The sequence below is a fragment of the Phascolarctos cinereus genome, unplaced genomic scaffold, assembly GCF_003287225.1.
Source record: "Phascolarctos cinereus isolate Bilbo 61053 unplaced genomic scaffold, phaCin_HiC Scaffold_4;HRSCAF=312, whole genome shotgun sequence".
Classification (NCBI taxonomy): Eukaryota; Metazoa; Chordata; class Mammalia; order Diprotodontia; family Phascolarctidae; genus Phascolarctos; species Phascolarctos cinereus.
The window spans coordinates 153,362,528-153,386,315 of NW_027555847.1; the positions used below are offsets into that span (position 1 = coordinate 153,362,528).

At 38.8% G+C, this 23,788-nt stretch overlaps 1 protein-coding gene across 2 annotated transcripts in view; it reads right to left on the bottom strand.

Annotated features, from left to right (window-relative positions):
- LOC110194586 (uncharacterized) overlaps window positions 1-23,788 on the bottom strand; it is a 186,410-nt gene that overhangs the window by 138,691 nt on the left and 23,931 nt on the right. For both annotated transcript variants that reach the window (XM_020967006.2, XM_020967010.2), the window contains exons 5-6: window positions 10,877-10,932; window positions 7,496-7,646 (exon numbers count right to left, since the gene is read on the bottom strand). In XM_020967006.2, the coding sequence (XP_020822665.1) occupies window positions 7,496-7,646; window positions 10,877-10,932 (207 nt within the window). The remainder of the gene's footprint in view (window positions 1-7,495; window positions 7,647-10,876; window positions 10,933-23,788) is intronic.

The window sequence follows — 23,788 nt, forward strand, 5'->3', positions numbered from 1 at the left end:
GGAAAATAGTCCCTGATCTCAAAGAACTTACATTCTAAGGAGGAAGACAAAAAGGACAGCCAGAAAGGGAAATTGTGTACCCAAGGCACAGTTTGTACATGGCCTGGAAGTGAAGGCATGGATTTGAGCAAAATAATAATAATAATAATTCATAGGGTCATTTTAGAGATGAAGAAACTGAGGTACAGGGAAGTTAAATGATTTGCCAGGTCACACAGGTAGCAAGTATCTGAAGCAGGATCTGAACTCAGATCATGCTATCTCTATCCACTGTTCTGTAACCATCTTGGAAAAAGTGATCTTTCCCAGGTAAATCCACAAGGAAACAATGTCTCCTTTATAGAGATGTACCTTGTTTCTTGTTTTACATTCTTCCTCCCTCTAAGGTGATCTATTACTAGGACAAATAAGAAGGATTTGAGAAAATCAGAAAATTTAAACTGACATGCTTTTTAATCAAGAAAACTGAAATTATCTTTAGGAAGCTTTTTTTCTACCCACAACCACATAGCTTGCTTTCTGTTAAATCATTGCTATTATCAGGTTGGTTCACATACTTGAAAGCATTCATTTTTTATGGCATAATTACAATCATTTAAAAAATCCTAAGTGGTCAGGGCACATACATCATCTAATGAAGCCAGCATATTCCTTTTTTTTTTCTTTTTTAACCTGGGGATGAAGTATCCTCATTTGGTTTTTAAAGTAAACCGCCAAGGAAATTAAAACTAAACCTCTCAGGGGGCTTTTAAAATGGAGTATCTTAAATCTTAAAATGGAGTGCAAGTAATTAGAGAACAGAACACGAGGCCAAGAAGAGAAAAGAGTGTTCCTTCTGGGAGAGGTTCTGAGCCCACTAAGCTTTCTTCATGGAGCAATAGAAGGGAAATTAGAGTAGACAAGAAATGATGGGAGTAGAGGGCACAAAGGAGAGAAAAGACACATTTTTCCTTGAGGTGAGTTCCTAGCTCCAGGAGTACGATTTTCTAAGTGGAAGCACCTGCAGTACCCAAGAAGTGTTTTAAAGAACTTGCTCATTTGTAAAAATTCAAGCGTATTCAATTTCATTGTTTTGAGTATTTCCTTTTAAAAATTAGATCTTCATTATATCCTTTGACAGAAATATCACCCTGACAGCAGATGCTGATGATAGCTAACATTTATATAGTGCTTTCCATATGCCAGGTATTGTGCTAAGCACTTTACAATATTATCTCATTTCATTTGCACAACAATCTGGAGAGGTTGGTGCTATTACTGTCCCCATTTTACAGATGAGGAAACTGAGGAAAATAGGTGGAGTGACTTGCCCAGGGTCACACAGCTAGTACATGTTTGAGGCAGGGTTTGAACTTAGGTTTTCCTGACCCAAGGCCCAGCACTCTATCCACTGTATTACCTAGCAAGAACAGTGCTAAATTCTGGTTAAATACTGCCTCTGATGCCTCTGTGTGATTTTAGTCAAGTCACTTACGCTCCCTCAGACTCAGATTCCTCATCTTTAAAAGGAGGGGATTTGAACTAGCTTACCTCTGAGTTCTTTCTAGCACTAAGTCTGGGACACTATGATCTGATCAATTAACTGGAAATAGCATTGAACTAGGCCTTGGTAGGCCCTTTTGGAATGGACATTTATGCTCTCGACTGTGAAGAAACTAATTGTTTCTTGTATTTAAGAAGCAGAGTTAGCTCAGTCACTGTTTTCTGAACTGTGTCCTTCTACTCAGAAAATAGGACAAATATGTTTCTGAATAAGCACATTGTAGCTAAACTGCAATAAATCTCATCTGTGGGATTGTTCTGTCTCTTGCAAGTGTGTGTACTGGACCATTCCCTTTTACTGAACATTGCTGCCACAGTCTGTGCTTACTCTCTCTCTTGAACCACCACAAAACCTGTCCTGACAGTTTTATACAGATTGGCCAAAAGAAAACAATGATAAATGAGCAGGTTTGGGAAAACATTAGCTCAACTCGTCACTTCAGAAAGCAAAAAGAAAAAGCAGATTCTTCCTAATCATTTGTTATTAAAAATAGCTTTTAAAAAATTATTTGTCTGTCATTTATGATTGCCTAGAATAACTTCTTTGAAACTTAAAATAAAAATCCATACTTAAAAAACAAAAGCAGAAACCCTGCCTTTTGAAGTCATAGGTTTGAAGCCAGAAAGTCCTAACCCCAAACAGGGAAGGCCAGTATGTATTTTCACTGTGCTGAAAGATTCTAACATCCCCTTTCCTCCTAAATCAGACTGTCCTTTCTCTACTGCAGGGAAGGGCATGTTACCATACCCTGAAGAATTAGAAGTGAGGAAATAATCTCTTCCCCTCCACCACGTAGGTTATCATTGTTCTTTAATACTTATGACCCTCATCACATAACTTCACCTGTCTGGGTTTCAGGTTCCTCATCAATAACGTGAATGAGTTGCCCCGGATTGTCTTTAAGGTCAATACCAGCTTAAAATCATACAATAACAATAAAAAGAGCTTGTTTTTACATAAGGCATAATGTATTGAAAGTTGGCCTTAGGGTCAGAAAGATCTAGGTTCAAAGCCTGCCTGGAGAGAAGGTGCTCACCTGCATTGGTGGGGTATCCCTAGAGCATGAAATCCAAACACTAGTCCTTTCCCTACTTTACACAGACTATACCATTTGTTCCTTAGGAAAGCTATTATACAGTAGGGTCTAAAAGCATCAATACCCTCATTTCATAGTAAGGAAACTGAAGCTTAGGCTTAAAAAATTTAGGTCACTTTCTCATGGTAGTAAATATCAAATTCTCTCCTCCTCTTCTCCCTCTGTTCGTGTGGAGAAACATACCCTTACATGTGGGTGCTCTGTCCAAAGGAATAGAGATTTTGATCACATACTTTGCAAGGTATCTTCACATTTGGGGGCTAGATTGTTTTCTTCCCTAATTCTTTATTCTATCTTTTTCCCCTAGAAAACTAGAACAATTAATTCTTTTGTCTCAGGTATTTTTCATTTAAGATTTCTTGAAATAGAGCTTTGATAAAGCTTATTGGGATTCAAATAGAGCTTCTTGACTATGCCTTTAAGCCCAGATTACTCTGGCTCTCACTGATTGGCCAATAATAGGTCCCAGTTCAAGCCTCACTTGCTCTCTGTTTGGGTTTTGATGGCTCAGAGTAAATGTAAATAGCAATCATTTCTGTTCTGGCCAGAAGCTAAGTCCCCTCCTGGATGATTTTCTTGCGATGGCAAACTGTACCATCTTTTGCCTCAGTTCTTACCTAGTCTTTAATTACTGAATGGGTGCTGCCTCAAACCACACCTGGGAAAGATCTTAGCTTAAAAAGGCCAAGGTCTCCCACTGCATCCAAGGCCGTTACCAGTCGTCCTGACCTATGTCTTGCCACTGGACTCTGATGACTCTGGAGAGAGTGAGGCTGATGACTTTGCACAGCCCTATCTCACTTAAATCCAATGCGCTTGAAGGTCAAGGCATCACCCTCCTGATGTCATTGGTCCTCTTCAAGAACTAAGGACAAACAACAGCAAATGTCAGCAGAGGGATTGGAACCCAAGTCATCCCAACTCTAAGCCAGTGGATCCTGGCACTATAACATACCCTCAGGAGCCTTGGAAGTTCTCCTTTCTACTCGCATACCTTTTCTCACACCATTTCTTCCATGTGTCACAGTATCATAAGAATATTTACCTAGAGACAGAAAGGACTTCAGAGGTCATATAATCTAATTTTACAGATGAGGAAACCAAGGCCCAGCTGGTTAAATGCCTTGTCCAAGGTCACAGAGATAGAAAGCATCAGAGCAGGAATTTAAACCAGACTCATCAGTACCCTGCTAGCCACTGACAAAGTACCATATACAAGTGCTGTTAACTGGTACTCCCAATGCTAACTGATGTCTGATTCATTCCTAATTTTCCTTTAAAAAATTTCTCTCATTCTAATGCATATGAAGCTTCCAACCATAGTAATTGCAAGGGTTGCCTAAGCAATCAGTTGTGCAAGAATGTCTCCAGACATAATTACCCTCTCGCTACCGAGCAGAGGAATTCTTATTTCCTAACCAAGACAACACAGAGCTAACCATTCGTTCCCCCCCAGCGAAGCTCACAGTGCCATGCAGCATCAGAGCTGTACATTATAGGGACCCATGAATAATTAGGAGCTTTTCCTTTTGTCATTTTTTTCCACAGGAAAATTTTTGTTTTAACAGATTAATGAAAATGTGCAGGAGAGAGAGGGATAAAAAGAGGGAGAGAGAAAAAGAGAAGGAAGAAGGAAGAGAAGATGAGAGCAGGGAATGAGGGAGGGAGGGAGAGAGAGATAGAGAGATGAAGAGAAACAGAGAAAGAGAAGACGAAAGGGAGAAAAAAGGAAGAGGGAGAAGAAGCGAGGGGGAAGGGGAGGCAAGGGGAGAACTTCTAGGGATGCCAAAGTATTTACCATCATGTTCCTAGGACATTTAGCTTCTAAAGCTATTTTCGGAATAGGGTAGTCATCACCAATTTTTAAAGGAAAAATTTCCCTTGTTCCAGAAGACCAAACATCGCCAAAATCACCCTCAACACAGCAACAAGTGATTCAGCGGACTCAGGAATCAAAAAGGCTGAACATTGGCTTCTTGGAGGTCACCCAATTCTGACTTCCACCGAGGGTTCATTCAGACACTTAATACTACATATTATTACACAATACTAAGTAAGTTCTAATCACTAGGAATCCTATGATCTTGCAGCTATCTCCAACAAAATTTCTCCCTACCATATGAGTATGATGATGCTTGAAACTTGACGGTCACCTTTTTAATCTTGCTGTTAGGGGGAACCCAGACACTTGCCAGAGAGCAGAGCCACTCCTAAACATAGTTAGCATTCGATCTTTCACTGAGCCTAATTCTCCCAGGGCCCTTCATTAGAAGTCCCTCACTTAAAAATGCGGTACACTCGAATACACATCTACCCTCATGGATTGTTGCAGCAGCACTGCTCTCACTGGTATGCTAATGGCCAGAATAAAACACAGAGTACCTTCAAAGGGTCAGCACCTTCCAACAAGGCAATGTGGGATAGTGAGACCAACAGCCTGAAACCTGGGCTTCAGTCTCTGCTCCACCATTTGCCATCTTGGATAAGTCATTTCTTCCTGAACCTCAGTTTACTTCTTGGGAAATAGAGATAAAATATATCTGCCTCATATATAAAAAATACCTTTGTCCTTCTCTACATCTATTACCCCAGTAACAGATATATGCTAGTTGTATGACCCTGAGCAAGTCTTTCAATTTCTATTTGCCTCAGATTCCTCATCTGTAAAATGGGGATAATAACAGCACTTACCTTGAAGAGTTGTTAGGAGGATCAAATACGATAATATTTGTAAAGCGTTTAGTACAATGCCTGGTACATCGTGGGTGTTACATAAAGTCTTGTTCTCTTTCCCCTAGTAGATTCTCATCATCTCTCACCTGAACTATTTCAATGGCCTTCTAATTAGTCTTCCTGTATGCTATCCTGCCATTAAATCACCCTCCACATAATAACAAATTGATATTCCTAAAGTTCAGGTCTGGCCACATTCCTCTAATGATTAAAAAGCTTCCATGGTTCCTTAAGTTTTTATTTTATTTTAATTTATGAAATAAAACAAGCATTTCCATAATATGATAGATTTTTTTAAAATACGACTGCATATGAAACTACAAATCTATCATGTACAACTTGCTATTCCTTTTAAATATATAATAAAGTTATCATGTAAATTTCTTGTTTTTCCCTCTTCTTCTCTACCTCCCTCTGCCCTAGAGATGGCTACCATTAGACACATGTATGTATCTATGTGTGTATATATATATATATATGTGTGTATGTGTGTGTAAAATCATTTTACATATACTTCTATTTATCATCTCTGGATGCAGATAGCATCTTCCTTCATATGTCTTTGGAGTTAATTTGGGTATTTATAATAGTCCAAATGACTTAGTCGCTGGAAGTTTTTCTTAAAACAATATTGCTATGATGATATAGTTCCTTACTGCCACTAGGAGAAAATACAAACTCACTAGGTGGGCACTTTATGTCCTCCAACCTTTCTAGACTAACTTCCAATTACTCTACCTCATGCCCTTCATATTAGAGCTAAGCTGGTCCAGTAATGTTTACCCTATATGACACCCTATCTCCTACATCCATTATTTTCTATAGGGTGGCCTCTTTTGCCAGACTGCCCTCCTTCCTCATTTCACCTACTACAATAGATGTGGTCAAGGCTCAATATAAGTGCTACATTCTATAGGATGCCTTCCCTTGATTTCCCACTTATTCTTGCTCAATGTCCTACCCACCCAGCAACACACACAAGATTCTTTTGAAATTTATTTTGAGGTGGCTAGAGGGTGCAGTGGATTAGAGAAATGGAGTCAAAAAAACCTGAGAAAAAATCCCACTTAACTAGTTGTTAAGACACTTAACTAGCTGTGTGGCCCCGGGCAAGTCCCTTAATTTCTGTTTGTCTTAATTTCCACATTTGTAAAATGTAGATAATAATAGCACCTATTTCACAGTGCTGCTATGAGGATCAAATTAGATACTTGTAAAGTACTTGGCATATAGTAGGCACTTAATAAATGCTTTTTCCTCAATATATTTTGTATTTACTTAACTCGTTGGTGATGTTTCCCCCAGTAGAATGTATGCTCCTTGAGGTCAGGATTATTTTGGTTTTGACTTTGTGCCCTCAATGCTCAGTATAGTTCCTGACACACAGTAGGACCTTAATAAATGCTTATTGAATGAATGAATCAAAGGAGCTGATGAATATGAAAGTACTTTGTAAACTATAAAGGGATATACAAATGATAAGTGATATTAATATTCTAAAATGTTTCATTTCATTAACAGGCAAATCATCCTATGAAGGATAAAGTTAGTTGCCAAATGGGATCACAAGGTTTTGAGAGTTACTCCTTTCCCTCCTGAATTTTGGATCCTAGGATTTAGAGATGAAAAGGCTCTTAGAAATACTCTAATCCAATTTGCTCACTTTACAGATGAAATTGAATCATTTTTAGAAGTGGATAGATAGAGCGTGGGGTCTACAGTCAGGAAGACCTGAGTCCAAATCTAGCCTCAGATGTTTACTATCTGCGTGACTTTGGGCAATTTGCTTAATTTCTCTCTGCCTCAGCTTCCTCAACTGTAAAATGGAATAACAATAACAGCTACCTCCCAGGGTTGTTGTGAGGATCAAATGAGATAATATTTGCAAAGCCCTTAGCACAGTACCTGGCATCTAGTAAGTGCTATGTAAATGTGAATTATTGTTGTTAAAAATTAAATCACCTTTCCAAGGCACAGAATGCAGAGTCAGGTTTCCAATTTGCATCCTTTGATCTAAATTCAGTGTTCTTGCCAATATACCATAGAATGCAATATTTGTTTAAAATAAAAAATATGGGATATGTATGCACATGTGTGTATTGGGTGTGTTTCATTCTACTTACAAAAGCTGTCATCACTCACAAGCTGGCAGAAATGACGGCAAACTTGTGCAATACGAGAGAGATCCTTATGAGACAGAAGGGAAAAGATGCAGACCCATATTTCATCTGGCAGAAGCTGCCACACAGAGAGGGCTGAGGCTCCTTTACTCTTCTGGAAGGAAAGCAGAGTTAACATGTGACCAAATGTTCCAAGTTAAGGAAAGATTCCATGTCTTTAAAACAAAGCCACTTCAGCGAGGTGGCACAGTGGATAGAGCACAGGGCCTGGAATCAGGAGGACCTGAGTTCATATCTGGCCTCAGACACTTACTAGCTAAGTGACCATGGTCAAGTCACTTAACACCGATTGCCTCAAAAAATAAAATAAAATGAAGCTACTTTACCTAACCTGAGTAGAGAAAGGAACAGGTCTTCAGACATTTGCAAGAAAAGAAGCTCAGAGGAGTCTTCACATGTCCAACAAGAACTATCCCTTTCTCCTGTTTTCCCATTGAGCCTAGTTACCCGTTTGTGGTACGAGCAGTGACTCAGAACTGCGACTTCATCAGTCAATAGATCCCACCTACAATAACTACAAAGTAGCTCAGGACTTTGAACCTTATACTGTGTATGTCTAACCTGAGAATAACTGGTGGGATGATTTGTGGATTAAAAGTCATATTCTTTATGAATGAAAGAATAGTTATTCAAGGAGAAGGGAAAATGGAAAACACAATTAGATTGGGTTTTTTTAATTTGACAAAAATACCTGAAATTTAAATGTTCAAACTCTCCTACTGTTCAGAAATCAACAGGATGGAAAATAATAATATTTAAAATATATCAGTTGTGAATTTTAGTTTAAATACTGGCCATTTTAAGGAGTTGGTCATGACTATTTTTTTAAAATTGTATTGTTTTAAATTTACTTTTCAACTAATTTAATGATAATCAATTAATCAACCAATCAATCTATAAACATATGCCACACACTAGGGATACAAAAAGAGGAAAAAGACAACCTTTGCCCTCCAAGAACTTACAATCTAATGATAATAATAAATGACATGCAGATAGCATGGTGAAGCATTTGCAAAAACTTTCTTTTCTAAGCCTCAGGGCACTATGAAATAAGTAGCATAATTAGTATAACCCCCATTTTACAGAAGAAATTGAGGCTAACTAAAGACATGCCCAGGGTTACCCAGCTATTATCAGAGGCAAGATTCACATTCTTTGATTCTGACCCCCACCCCACAATATACACAAAAAGCAAAAGCAATGAGAAGCAAACCTTGTTCAGGCAAGAATAAGTCTTGCTGACTCCAAATCTAGCACTCTATTCAATACCAAGCAAACAACACAACACATATTTTGAAGTTAAAACTAAGCAGATAAAAGGGTAAATTACATATGTGTATGTACACACATACACACTCTTTGTCTTCTCTTTGTTATTGTTCAGTCTTTTCAGTCGTCTGACTCTTTGTGACCCCCATTTGGGTTTTTTTTTTAAGGCAATTGGGGTTAAGTGACTGGCCCAGGGTCACACAGCTAGTAAGTGTCAAGCGTTTGGTCTGAGGTTAAATTTGAACTCAGGTCCTCCTGACTTCAGGGCCGGTGCTCTATCCACTGCACCACCTAGCTGCCCCCTATTTGGGGTTTTCTTGGCAAAGATACTGGAGGGATTTGCCATTTTCTTCTCTATCTCATTTTACAGATGAGAAACTGAGACAGACAGGATTAAATGACTTGCCCAGGGTCACACAGCAACTAAGTGTCTGATTTAAACACAGGAAGATGAGTATTCCTGACTCCAGGCCTGGCATCCTATCCACTGTTCTCTCTAGCCTTTAGCTTCCTCATCTGTAAAATGAGAGGATTGAGCTAGATTATCTCTAAATTCTCTTTCAGCTCTGGAATTCAATAACTCTTGATTTTATACTTGTGCTGGTTTTCTGCCTGAAACGTCCTTACGTATATGTGAATGGCTGTTAATGAAATCTTCAAGCAAAAGACTCCCCATAGGTAGGTTCCATTTTTTTATGTACAGTCTATAGAGCACTGAGCAGGTGGAGGGAAGTCAACATTTATTAAATAGTTAAATACAGAATTAAAAAGAGTATCTGTAGCTAGAAGAATATTATTCACTAAACCTAGGCACAAAATATAATCAACAAGCAAATACTTAGGCCTATAATGCCTTTAAGAAATCTGACCCTCACATTAATCTTCAGATGTATAAAGTTTCCAAACATTAAATTCTTTTGGGCCATTTGTCATATTTTCCATGTTTTTTAGTTCTCTCTCCTACAAGCCCCTTGTGGACAAAGGTCTCCCAACTAATTCATTATCTCTATATCCCCTATAGGACCCTGAGCAGAGTAAGCCCTCAAGAATTATTTGTGGGATGCTTTAGTCCTATCATTTACTCACAGTTATATTTTCATCATGTAAATCATATTTTTACACTATCATAGATGGCCTAGGGAAAAGAAAATACACAGGAAAGGATATTGTCCACCAAGATTTTTAGCAAAACATGGGAGATTCATACCTCCATTTACAGAGCTATGGGCTTTTTAGAAGATACTGCAAACAACTACAGCTCTCCAGAAAACAAAATTAAATAATAGAGCTTAGTAGTAAATCGCAAGGCTAATTGATTAAGATAAGAAGCTATAGGATAGATAGCAGGTGAATGAATTCAGCCTCCACTTTGCCCTACCTATTTCTGATATCCAGCCCCACAGGCCCCTGGGGTCTCTGTTTTCTCCTTCCCCTCCCTCAAATTTGTGTCCAGTTCTTTCCACTTGCCCCTTGTACAAAAATTCCTAGTGACAGCTGTGACCATTTGATTCATATGTATATATAAATATATGAAAATCATGATTAAGCACCTTCTATGTACCAAGTGCTATGCTTAAAAACTGAGGATATACTGTCAAGAAAGAAAAAAAAAAGTCCCTGCTACCAAGGAATTCTCACTGTAATTGGGGGAGACCACACACAAAAATTATGTAATTATATGTGTCATAATACATATTATATATAATTATAATATATAATTATCAGCAAATGTTTTAGGACTCAGGAATATATTCTGTCTATAATTTTTATGACTCCATTAGGGGAAATAATTTGGAGAAATACGTAATTTTTTAAGAAAAGAAAGAAGCAAGAATTCAGACTAGAGCATAATTGTAAACTTAATCTATTCATCTTTCCTATTCTCCATTTCCATGTACCTATGCCATCGTCTAGTGACTTATTCTTGCCTGAACAAGGTTTGCTTCTCATTGCTTTTGCTTTTTGTGTATATTGTGGGGTGGGGGTTGGAATCAAAGAAATAACAGCAAGAGCATTTCATTGGCTATTTCATGCTGTGCATGACACAGTTACCTTATTTGCCATTTCTCTCTCCAAATCATTCTTGTAAAGGTATTTGGATGCAGACCCTAGGAAAAGGTAATAGAATATTTAGCATGGAAACTTCAGAAAGGGGGATATAAATGTGTTACAATGCATCCATATGTATATCTATTGAGGTATGGGAAGAGAAAAAAATAAAGAGAAGCCAAATGTCTCCCAGGTTCTCCCCTCCCTCGCTAAGCCTCCCAGAAACAAGGGGGCCTTGCAATGAAGAACTCACTTGGAAAGAAGCAGGTGAGCTGATCCATTTTAAACTTGTAATCAGTAGCTATTTTATCAAGGTCATACAAAGGAACCATGATGTTTTAGTGAACAAAAAGGAATTAGGTATAGAAATTAATTGCATGCTCTTCTCACATCTACTCCAGTTTTTGTTTGCCATTTACAATAACTGGGAGCATCTGCTTAAAGGATATGGAAAGTCTGCCATGCCTGGAAATGAGTTCAGATTACCATAAGTGAGATTAGGTCCTTCAAGGTGGGAGAATGTGGAATAGGATTATATTTGTGCTTGCCTTTTCATGTTACATCTGCTTCTGGATGAGAAAGAAAAAAGTATGTGAGGAAGTGGGACAAGTATTTACAAATGTAAGCAGTACTAATAATGATGGGGTTAAATACAGAACTATAGAATGCTAGACTCATAAGGCTTTATAAAAGTCAGGAAACCAAGTATGTGAGCTATGGGGCTATCAAGCAGGCCCTATAGAAAAAAAAGCCTTGAAGACCAAACTAGAGCCTCTTCCACCCTGAGGCTGCTCTAGGAGAGTAAACACAGGAAGAACCAAGACTTCTCTCTTAATCTCAATTCCTTCATATACAAAATTGGGGGGGGGCGGGGTGTTAGTTATAACTTAATGTGTATAATGGGGTATTCCTTGCAGATATGGGTGGTTTCCTAAAGAAATGGGGCAAAATCAAGGTCAGCTGTTAGAAAAGCACTGAAAAAAACAGCCAACAAATTAAAAAATACTCAGATGACCAATGTATCCCATTTCCCAGGATCTAATTTTCATATGACTGATATGAGAATTTTAAGGATGAAAGCTGATTTCTAGAATTATTTCATGACTATGGGACAAAAGTATATTGCCTAAGAGTTATGTGGCTGGCAGAAATATGAATTTGGGCTTTTCTTCATGAGATTAAGTTGAGTTATTTCACATAAGAGATACTACTTCAAAGCAGTAGAGCTGGTTAAGACTAACTTTCTAAATGAATTAAAGCATATATGTGTGTGCATATATATGTATGCATGTATGTATAATATATAATCACAGAGGATATAGAGACTGATATAGAGAGAGAGAGACTGTATACACACATATATCAGAGAGAGAGACACAGAGACAGAGAAAGACAGACAGACTCTTCAGAGGGAGGATGAGATAGGTCAGGTCTGGAAACAGAGAGGAGAGCTCAAACTGAGAGATAAAAAAACCTTCAAAGCCCAGGCAAAGGAAGAGACTTGGGTAAGCTTTACAGATCCCAGGTTTAAGACTTCTCTTTTGATGAAAGAGCATAAGGCTTCCTTAGCAACTCCAAAGAGAAGTACCAGCTGGGAATCAGCCTTTCCCAACAGGAGAAAAGAGAGACCCAGAAGAGGAGTGGTCCCAGCCCTCACTGAACTGTTGCACATGGGGACCCTAAGGGAGATAGAATAATTCAAGGACTATAGTCCAGAGTTGTGAGTTGCCCCAGGCAAAAGGATTCCCTAAGCATGTGCTTCCCATTGTGGCTCCGTAAATTTGTGCCCACTCTTTCCTCTGAGGACACTGTGTACATAAGGAGAGTGTGTCCTGGTTTACAGGTAAAGTGTTATAATTATTCTTTCTTTACCTTCAGTTGAGTAAATATTTCTGATTAAGAGTAGATGTAGCTCATCTGGTTAAGTTTTCAATGAGAAGCACATTGGTGTAGGGATCAGGAATAGCATGTAAAGCAGAAAGAATGCATTTACTCCACAAGGACTACCCTGAAAGTGAGCTGTAGAATCATGGCTTCCTGCTCTGGGAACATCAACCTGTCAGGATAAGTGCAGATTGGGTAATAAAACCACTCCAGAAAAGGAAGAGAGAAGAGAAAGTGGGTTGAGGTGCCACACCCACATTATATACACTATAAAAACTTTAAAGTGCATCATAATAATGACGAAGATGATAATGAAGAGGAAGAAGAGAAAAGAAGATGAAGATGAAGAAGATAAAGACGGAGAGAAGAAGAAGAAAATGAAGACGAAGACAAAGAAGAAGAAAAAGAAGAATCCCTGAGGATGTCCAGTGAGTTGAGCCTTTGTGGAAGTTGCCTGAAGTACTGAGTACAGAGAACACCTTACAGTTTAGTTTAGGCAATGATGATTACATATCACAGTCAGGGACTACTGCATGATACAGGACAGCTTTTGAGTCCTTCTCAAGCATGGGTCTGTGCAGGGGTGACATGTTTCTGGCAATCAAAAGTCAAAAGACCCTGAAGGAAGGGACCTTCCAGAGTATCTAGTTCTAGTCCAACCCCTTTATTTAGATCCCTCATCCATATCATACCCTCCAACCACAGGTGTCCCTAAGGGTTCTATCATGGACTCTTTTTCCCCTCCATGGTACTTTACTTAGTGACTCCCATGAATTTAATTGTTATCTCTATCCTGATGATTCTCAAATCTACCTATCCTGCCCTAAATTCTCTGCTGATCTCCAATCTCACATCTCCAACTGTCTTTCAGACATCTCAAACTCAATGTCCAGAAGACATCTTAAACTCAACATGTCAAGAACTGAATTTTTATCTTTCCCAAAAACCATCCCCTCCCTCCTACCTTCCCTATGACCATCAAGGGCAGCACAATCCTCTCAATCCCTCAGACTCACAACCTAGGAATCATCCTTGGCCCTTCACTATTTCTCACCCTCTTCCTCCCCACCACCCACCATATTCAATCTGTTGCCAAGGCTGTGGATTTTACCTTTCCAACATCTTTTGAATATGCCTCCTTCTGGCAATGCCACCACAGACTTTCATCACCTCAAACTCCATTATTGCAACAGCCTGCTGGTGGGTCTGCCTGCTTCAAGACTATCCCCACTCTGGTTCATCCTCCATTCAGCCGCCAAAGTCATTTCCCTAAAGTTCAGGTCTAATCATGCCATCCCCCTACTCAATAAACCCTAGTGGTTAGGCCCTGGGGGATAGATCTTTTCACAACCTTATGACTTATGACACACTTCAGGAACTTATGACATAGTCTATTAATGTGTAGAGGAATTATGATCATCATTGGTACTCTGGTGAAATAAAAAAAAAAATTCAGGTGCTGAAGTGACTTATCTACCTACCCAGCCCAGTGATATCTATGAAAATCTATTGGACACAAGTTTGAAAAATATCTTCTTCTCTACCAATAAGATGGTTTGGGTGCTACTTCTTGAGGAAGAGAATTCAAAGAGTCATATACCTTCTCCTGTGTTACACTAGTGAGTCAACAGGGATTTATTAAGTACTTACTCTGCCAGACACTGGGTTACAGTGATACAAAATTTTGCAGAAGGTAGACAAAGGGTTACAGAAGATACAAAGAAAGGCAAAAACATGGTCCCTGACCTTAAGGAATATGCATTCCAACTGGGGAGACAGTATGTACATAATTAAATACATATATGATATAAATATACACACACATATAAACACACAGTGTAAATGAAAGGTAATTGCAGAGGTAAGTCACTATTGGGGGAGGTACTGGGAAAGGCTCCTTGCAGAAGTCAGTAGGATCTTTACTGGAAATAGTTGATAATTTTATAGTTACAATTTTTCTGTTTCTGATAGATTGTGGAGTTATTGAGGAAATAAATATATACCCTGCCCAAACATCAATGAGTCCTCTGCTTACCAAAGACCAGCAGGAGTTAATTCGATATCAAAACTCAACAGGACTTTGTGGCAAAGTTTGCATAGATAAGTAGAGGATTAAGGGAGGTGGTAAATATGCCTGAGGTGTTCAGAGAACCTTGTGTATTTCATTCCATTCTCCACTTTGTTCCTTTATAATCTGTATTACTGTTTTCAAGAGGCATTCAGCCTTCTTTCTGATGGCATTAGTTTCTGTGTCCTCAGACAACTTTGTCATAGGGTAAAAGCTGGTTTGCTCAGCATTCTGTCACCTAGAAAACTTGAATGATCAGGATTTGGATACTTTTTCAGTAAAATAATAACTGTTTTTAAGGACAACTGTACAGAATGATTAAGAGGTTATTGCATAGTCTGCTTTTAGCTTTGGTTGCAATCTATAGTTCCACTGACACTGACCTAAAAGTTAAAAAAAAAAAGCATCAAAGGAAAATTACTTTATGGTAGCCTTGAAAATAGTTGTTGTTTTTAAAATAACAACAGTATCTCACATTTTTATAGCACTTTATGGTTTACAAAGCACTTTCCTCATAAAAATCTTAGGAGGCAGTGGGTAGTATAAATTTTATTATCATCATTTTACAGATGAGGAAACAACTCTCAAAGAGATAAAATAGCCTGCCCCTTACCACACAGCTAGTGAGTATGTCTACCACAAATACAGGTGTTCTTACTTCTAAGGTAGGTCTCTTTCTACCATACCATGCTATGAAACTTAGATTAATTTATATTAGTCACATTATGTAAAGCCACAGGCGGTATCTGTGTGAATTTTAATACTAAATCTGTTACTGACTAGTTTTGTGACTTTCAGTAAGTTACTTCACATCTCTGTTTTTCAGTTTTATCACCTGTAAATCAATCAATGAACAAATGTTTTTAAAGGGCCTACTCCGTGTCAGGCACTATGCTAAGAACTACAGATTAAAAAAAGAGGCAAAAGACAATCCCTACTCTCAAGGGGCTTATAACCTAATGAAAGAGACAATATGAAAACAAATATGTTCAAAATAAGATATATATAGGCTAAATAGGATAAATTAAGAGAAAGAAGGCATTAGAATTAAGGTCTGGGAAAGGCTTCCAGTAAAAGATGAGATTTTAGTTGGGACTTAAAGAAAGACAGAAAAGTCAGTAGAAGGAGATGAGGAAGGAGAACATTCCAGGCATGGGGGACAGCCAGAGAAAATGTCCAGAGACAAGAGATAGATGTCTTCTTCATGGAACAGCCAGGAGGCCAGTGGAAGATGTATGTGGTTAGGAGTAAGGTAGGAGACTGGAAAGGTAGGAGGAGACTAGTTAATGAAGGACTTTAAATGCCAAAGAGGGAATTTTATATTTGATCCAGGAGGCAACAGGAAGCCTTCGGAGTTTATTAAGTAGAGGGATGGCATGATTAGACCTGAACATTAGGAAAATGACTTTGGTGGCTGAATGGAGGATGAACCAGAGTGGAGATAGTCTCAAAGCAGGCAGACCCTGTAATAGCAGGCTGTTGCAATAACGTGGTGGGAGGTGATGAGGGTCTGTGGTGGCATTGCCAGAGGAGAGAAGGAAGCATGTTGAAAACATGTTGGAAAGGTACAGGCCTTGGCAACACATTGAATATGGAGGGTTGTTTGGAGGGAGAGGGTAAGAGATAGTGAAGGGCCTAGGATGATTCCTAGGTTGTGAATCTGAGGAATTAGGAGGATTATGCTGCCCTTGACAGTCATAGGATAAGGTAGGAGGGAAGGGATGGTCTTTGGGAAAGATTAAAATTCAGTTCTGGACATGTTGAGTTTAAGATGTCTTCTGGACATTGAGTTTGAGATGTCTGAAAGACAGTTGGAGATGTGAGATTGGAGATCAGCAGAGAGTTTGGGGCAGGATAGGTAGATTTGAGAATCATGAGCATAGAGATGACAATTAAATCCATGAGAATTGACCACCAAATCACCAAACAAAGTAAGTATAGAGGAAAAAAAGAAGAGGGTTCAGGACAGAGCTTTGCGGGACATCTATGGTTAAAAGAAATGATTTGGAAGATGGTCCAACAAAGGAGACAGAGAAGGAGTGACCAGATAGGTAGGAAGAGAACCAGGAGAAAATGGTGTTGGGAAAATCTAGAGCGAAAAGAGTATCAAAGAGAAGAGGGTATTAAACAGTGTCCAGGCTGCAGAGAGGTCAAGGAGAATTAGGATTGGAAAAAAAAAAGCTGTTGGATTTGGCAACTAAGAAATCATTAGTAACTTTGGAGAGAGCAGTTTCAGTGCTCTCAGATAAGGTTGGAAGCTGAATTATAGGAGGTTAAGAAGAGAGTGAGAGGAGAGAAAGAGGAGTGCCTTTTGTAAATGGCCTTTTTAAGGAGTTTAGCTACAAAGGGCAGAAGAAATATAGGACGATAGTGAGAATAGAAGGATCAAATAAGGGAATTTTTCAGGATGAGGGAGACAAGGGCATGTTTGTAGGCAGTAGGAAATGAGCCAGTGGAGAGGGAAAAATTGAAACTAAGTGATAGAGTGGAGATGGCAGAAGGGGCAATCTATTGGATCACTTGAGCGAGTAGAGGGTTTAGCCTTGGTAAAGAATAAGGCTATTTCATCATGTGAGACAGGGGTAAAGGAGGAGAGAGTGACAGAAAGCATTAGAATGATAAAAGATGAAGAAGAGGGCAGAAGAGGCAGCACATGGTGAGTGGCCTCATTTTTTTCAGTAAAATATGAGGTAAAGTTCTCAACTGAGAGGATGGGGGGAAGATGAAAAGGTTTAGAAGAGCTGCTATAGAAAGTGAGATCGTGAATTGATAGGGGAGGCATAGTAGAATTGCCAAAGAAGTGAGGGCCTCTCTGAGGTTGTCTAATGCAGTACGTGTGTAGGACTGAAGGCAGCAAATGGTGGGAGCGATCCATGGCTGAAGCTCGGCAGGACATAACTACGGATATGTTAAGAAGGCTCGGGATTCAAGAGAGGAGGACAGTGTCGAGGTGAATTGGTTTGCCAAGGAACCAAGATGGAGAAAAGAGAAAAGAGTAGCTAGTCAGGGGAGGTAGCCTATAAGAGAAATGAAGGTTCAAGGGATTGGAGTTCAAAGTGTAACAGAGTGTGGGGTTTTATAAGAGTAGTCAGAGAGACATGAAAAGCCAATAGATTAAGTTTGGAAAAGAAGATTTCAGAATTCTGGAACATAAAGGCAGTACATTCATGGCTGGAATTAGGCAATCTCAATTCAAGTCAGAGCTCTGGCACTTACTAGCTTCAGGACCCTGCTTAAGAAACTTTTCTGATCCTCAGTTTTGTCATTCATGAAATAACACTTGTATTACCTACAACATAGGGTAGTTGTAAAGAAACTGCTTTATAAACCTTAAAGTTCCATATACATTTAAGTCACTATTATTATTGGAAATGAGGGAAAGCTGGATGGGCATTTCTATGGGACTTGTGATGGACCATCCTAGGACCAGCAGCCTAACTTTACATGGAGACACTCAGCAGCATAACTTAGCTTCTAGAAAATATAATCTTGTACAACTCCAGCAATTCAGAGAAAGCACCTACTAAAGCATAAAGCGATTACTATCTGTCAATGTAGGGAATATTCATATTCATAAAATCACAGACCCTTAAGGTATTGCATATATAGGAAGATAAATATGTATACATATACATGTGTGTGTGTATATATATATATATATATATATAAGATCATAGATCATTATATATAGGATCACACATTTAAAGCTAGAAGAGATTTTAGAGATCATCAAGTCCAATCTCTTCATTTTACAGATGAGGAAACTGAGACCCAAAAAGGTTAAACAATTTGCCCAAGGTCACACAACTAAATGGCATATCAGGTATTCAAACCAATGTGTATTACTTAACACAGGCCAACTGTAAATTGCACTTTTTTCAACAATTTATCCTTTTTTACCTAATGATATTCATTTACAACAGTGTTGATAAGTAATAAGTCAAGTAATTAGAAAACAGCAAAGGTAAATTATATTGTATTTTATTATTCTAGAATTTGAACTTATTATTCATTCAAACTAAACTTCACTACCAAGGATTCTGCTTTGGAGGCATGGAAATTCAACTTTCCAAATATATATTTTGGAACAGGATTCTACATACTAGGGTACTTCTCTGCTTAATACTTATGTCATGTCCTAACTGTTGCAAGTGGGTGTGACTCACTATCCTAACCATACTACAAGCTCCATAAGGGCAGTGACTACATCACATATATGTCTGTATCTCCCCTGCTGTACATGTAATAGCCACTCAGTATATACATGTTGAATTGAAAATGACCATACCCAAAAAGCTGAGGATGGGAAGAAAGATTGACTTCTGTCACTCTACCAATAACGATGATAAACAGTGGACATGAACAGCTGTCTTTCTGGAATTCATCTATCTGAAAGCTTGACTACCCTGCATTTTGTCAAAGGCAGTGCTCAAGCCTGGTGTCAGAGAGGAATCTCCTGTCTCCTGTCCACTAACAAAGCTAAATGAATATTGGTAACAATCAGATGAGAGAGAGAGAGAGAGAGAGAGAGAGAGAGAGAAGAGAGAGAGACAGAGAGAGAGAGAGACAGAGACAGAGACAGAGACAGATAGAGACAGAGAAATAGAATCAGAGAGACAAAGAGAAACAGAGACAGAGGACAGAGACAGACAGAGAGACGGGGGAGAGGGGGAGAGGGGAGAGGGGAGAGGGAGAGAGAGAGAGGAGAGAGAGAGGAGAGAGAGAGAGAGAGAGAGAGAGAGAGAGAGAGAGAGAGAGAGAGAGAGAGAGAGAGAGAGAGAGAGAGAGAGAGAGAGAGAGAACGAAGAAGAACTCTGGCAAATGTTGGGGAAAAATAAAAGCACTTAAACAATTCTGCTGTAGCTGGACTCAATTAGGAGTTAACTACTTATGTCTTTGATTACTTTCTTTTTAAAGTTGCAAGCAGTGTTTTTTAAAGATGTTGGCAAAATTCTTTGTTATAAGAAATAACTCTTTGGAAAGGGATGGAGAAAGGAAAATCTAGGCAATGTTAAACACAGAAGATATGATTTTAAAAGACTTTTTAAAATATGTTATCAACATGTTATCCTTAATTATCAGTCAAGTGGCTATTTGCACCCTCCTTGGCCTGAATACCCAGCTCACATATTCACATCCACTGGTCTTCCCTAACTGGAAGATGGAGGTGACAAGCAATGTGATTGGTAAAGCCATAAAATGAGGAAGAAGCTGATTGCTATTTAGTGAAACCACCTACTCTGACTTAATGCACCCTACCCCTTCCCCTGTGTTGTTTTCCTGCCTGGGTTCTGGGTATACTCCATGACTTTGGACCTGTTCTTTCTGAACTCAAAGCAGATCTTGCTGCTTAGCCCACTGAAGCTGTTACTTCATGGATTTCTGGCTTTGATTTTTGACCTATTAGGTTTTCTTTGATCTCTGGAACCTACGAGCATTGTGTTTAGACCATTCATTCATAAAGAATGTCTTTGTTGACATTCTCTGTCTGTTAATCACTCACTAAGCCCCAGCTCATACAGTGCCTGCCTCCCCACATCACGGGGCTAAGAGTCATAAGCGATCCTTCCATCTCCCCCCCAAAATAAAGTAAATCCTTTGCACTAATGTCCGTAAGTAATTGTTTCAGTGGTTCAGTGTTGGTCAAAATATGGGCAGGTGTGTGTGTGTGCTACTTGGTATTTGTCTAAGTTACTATTTGTTTTAGGACAAAACCTCATGGAAAGTAGTGACTGTACCTGAACTTGCCTTGGCCAACAGTGCCTGACACATGCCATGTAATAATGAATGAACATTCTGATGATGACAATGACCATTATTTAATTATTAACATAGTCATTTATAAAGGGAAGCATAACAAGCTTTCTGATTTTCAATACTCAGCTAATTAGGATCCTATTAGCCTTCGTAAGGTTAATTTATGCCTATCATTTAAAAAATGCAACATGATTTTTTTAAAATGGTCTTTGATGATATTGTAAAACTACATAGGACAGTGGTGTTTCCTTTTGAAAGACCTAAATTTCAAAATAAGTTTCCACAATACCCCCTTCCATTCCCAAAGCAAAAAGATTTGTTGAGTTGGGGGGGTTTTGGCAGACAAAAATAAGACAAAACACAATTTTGATAACTGTGTTTGCATCTCTAAGCTAGGATTTCTTTTACTACTTAAAGATGCTAGAATTTATTATAAAATCTAGAAATGCATGTGTGTTTTTCCATTTGGCTTCATTTATTGATCTGATGAAAAGTACACCAGGTTTGGAGTTAAAAGACCTAAACTCAAATCCTGGTCCTTGGGTAATGCCATTTCTCCTCTCTAGGCCTCATTTTTTTCTCAGCAATAAAAAACAATAAAAAGAAGTTATATTATCTCTATGGTCCCTTGTACAGAATAATGTTTTACAGATATAACATTCTACAACTAATTCTTATTAACTATGGTGCATCCTTCCAGCAGACTTTTGAGTGTTCAAGAAAGATTAAGTTATGCTCACTTATAAGTTTAGTGACAAACTTCATTGTATTCTATTCCACTTCTCTGATAATTGTAATCTCTGCGTTGTCAACAGAATATCTGAACTAGAACGACCTTTAGAGATGACCAACACCAAATCCCTACTTTTACCAATAAGAAAAATGAAGCCTAAAAGAGGAGACATGATTTCTCCAATGTCACACAGCTGGTCAGAGGCTGAGCTGATACCAGAACCCAGCTCTCTTGACTTCCAGCCCAAAAGAGGACTTAGAGTCAGGAAAACCTGGATTTGAATCTAGACTCAAACACGTGAGCTGTGTAACCCTGGGCAAGCCACTTACCCTCTCTAAGCTTTGGTTTCCATGTTTATAAAATGGGGATTGTGGTAGTAATTATGTCAGGATTGTTGTGAGGATTAAGATCATAAATGTAAAACTTGCAAATTTTTAAGCATGTGAGTCACAGCTCTAGTTGTTACACTGTGCCATGTTGCTTCCCTATAGTAGCTCTGAGTTGACCAGACTATTTGATATTCTGGAATCCCTAACCTTTCCAGATAAAACTAAGTGCGCATTGGTGAAGCAATCCAATCAGAATAAAACTCTTTGTCAGAGAGGGAGGAGAGTCACACATAGTGACTGATGAACCCATGAGCATGTATCTTTTCAGCTCATTCATGATTGCATTCAAAGGTACCTGTGAAACTGGTACATCTAACAATGGCCCCCAATCTCTGTTTATTCTTCAGTATAAAATCGTGTAAACCCCAGTGTTCATGGACAACTTAATTCAATCTGCAATTTTGGCAGAGTTGACCAACACCTGACTGGATCTACAAGTACGCAAAGAGTGTGGGCCCAAGGTGACAGCACATGAAGCCTACATTCTATACACGCCTGGTGTTGAATTTCACTTAAGCTGTTGTATATCCCAGATTTGTGACAGGGTGAACTCATGGATATGTCACAGTCTGGCACATGCCCTTGTATCCTTTGTTTTAACACCAATAAACATAACTAGCTAAGCTTCCTCTGAGTGTGGGTTAGTGCCTCTTCCTTGACGTCCCTAACTAAACTGTAACATTTAAAGAATGGGATAAAATCATCAACACATCAAGGATGGTTTGTTTATAGAGATGAATTTTTCTTTCCGGGAGGGCCCTAAAGAAATAGATCATTCCCAAGTCACCCGATATGTTATTCAATAATACCTAGGTAAATGGGAAAATAGTCAGGAGACAAGGTACTTCAAGGGGTTCTCTAGACATGGAGAGTACATTCCTAGTTCTATGGAGGTGGTCAAGCCAGTGAGGAAAAACTAGGAAAGGAGCAGCCACAAGTGGGGGCTTTAAATAGTCTTTGCCACAGCACAAGATACTGTTTCCTAAACTTACTTGCCATTTTCAACAAAGGCCTATCAAGGATGGGTCCAGGGCCCTAATAAACTTTAGGACCCAAGAACATTGTTGGGCCGTTCTGCTTAGTATAACTTGATAGCAAGGGACATTTTTCTAATTCCCTATAAACTAACACACATCATTCCATAAGTCAAAGCAATTTATGGTGTGTATTGTCTTTCTCCACCCACCATATACGTTCTACTAGTTGCTACTCACTGCAAATAACATTTCCATGGCTGTTGTTTTTTTTCCTTCATACCACAAGAGATGCAAACCAATCTTCAGATTGGGTCAGTAGTCAAAAAGCTACCTGCAGACATACTCATCTGAGGATAATTCACTGAGTTCTTCATCAACAGTAATAAATGCCTACTAACCAATTAAAAAAATCATTTTACAAAGAAGCAACACATAGGTTGATTGATCCACAAAAGTAACTGTTGTCTTCTAATCAAGGTCAAAGAAAGCATTTCAAGAAGCCCCTGACTTCTAGAAGCTTATGACTTAATAAGGCTGAATATGGGACTTAGAGTTAAGAAGACTCAAGTTCAACTCCTGCCCCAGACACTTGCTAGTTTGTGTGACCCTAGAGAAGTCACTTAAGGACAACCTCAGTTTCCTCATCTATAAAATGGAGATAATAATAGCATAATAGAATTCCCTTCCATCTCCAAGTCTTCATGTTCTCTCCTCCAGTTAGAGCATAAGCTCCTTGAAGTCAAAAACTGTTTTCATTCTTTTCCTTGTATTCCTAGTACCTAATATGGTGTACGATACATAGCAGGATAGGGAGAGGGACTGGACTTTTGATTTTATTGGTATAAGGAACTCCTGAAACTTCCCCTAATAATCCAGGTTAGTATCTTCTCTACAATTTAGACATAGCCAGGACCATAGAGCTAATACGTGTTAGAATCAAGACCTTCCTGGTTTCAAGAATACCTTTCTTTATCTATTACTACAGCATACTGGCCTCTCAGCAAATAGAAGGAACTTAATAAATGCCTGACTAACTGATCTAAAGTATCTGCAACAATGGATGGAATGCCCACAATGACTAAACTACAGGACGCTGAAGTTTAGTTC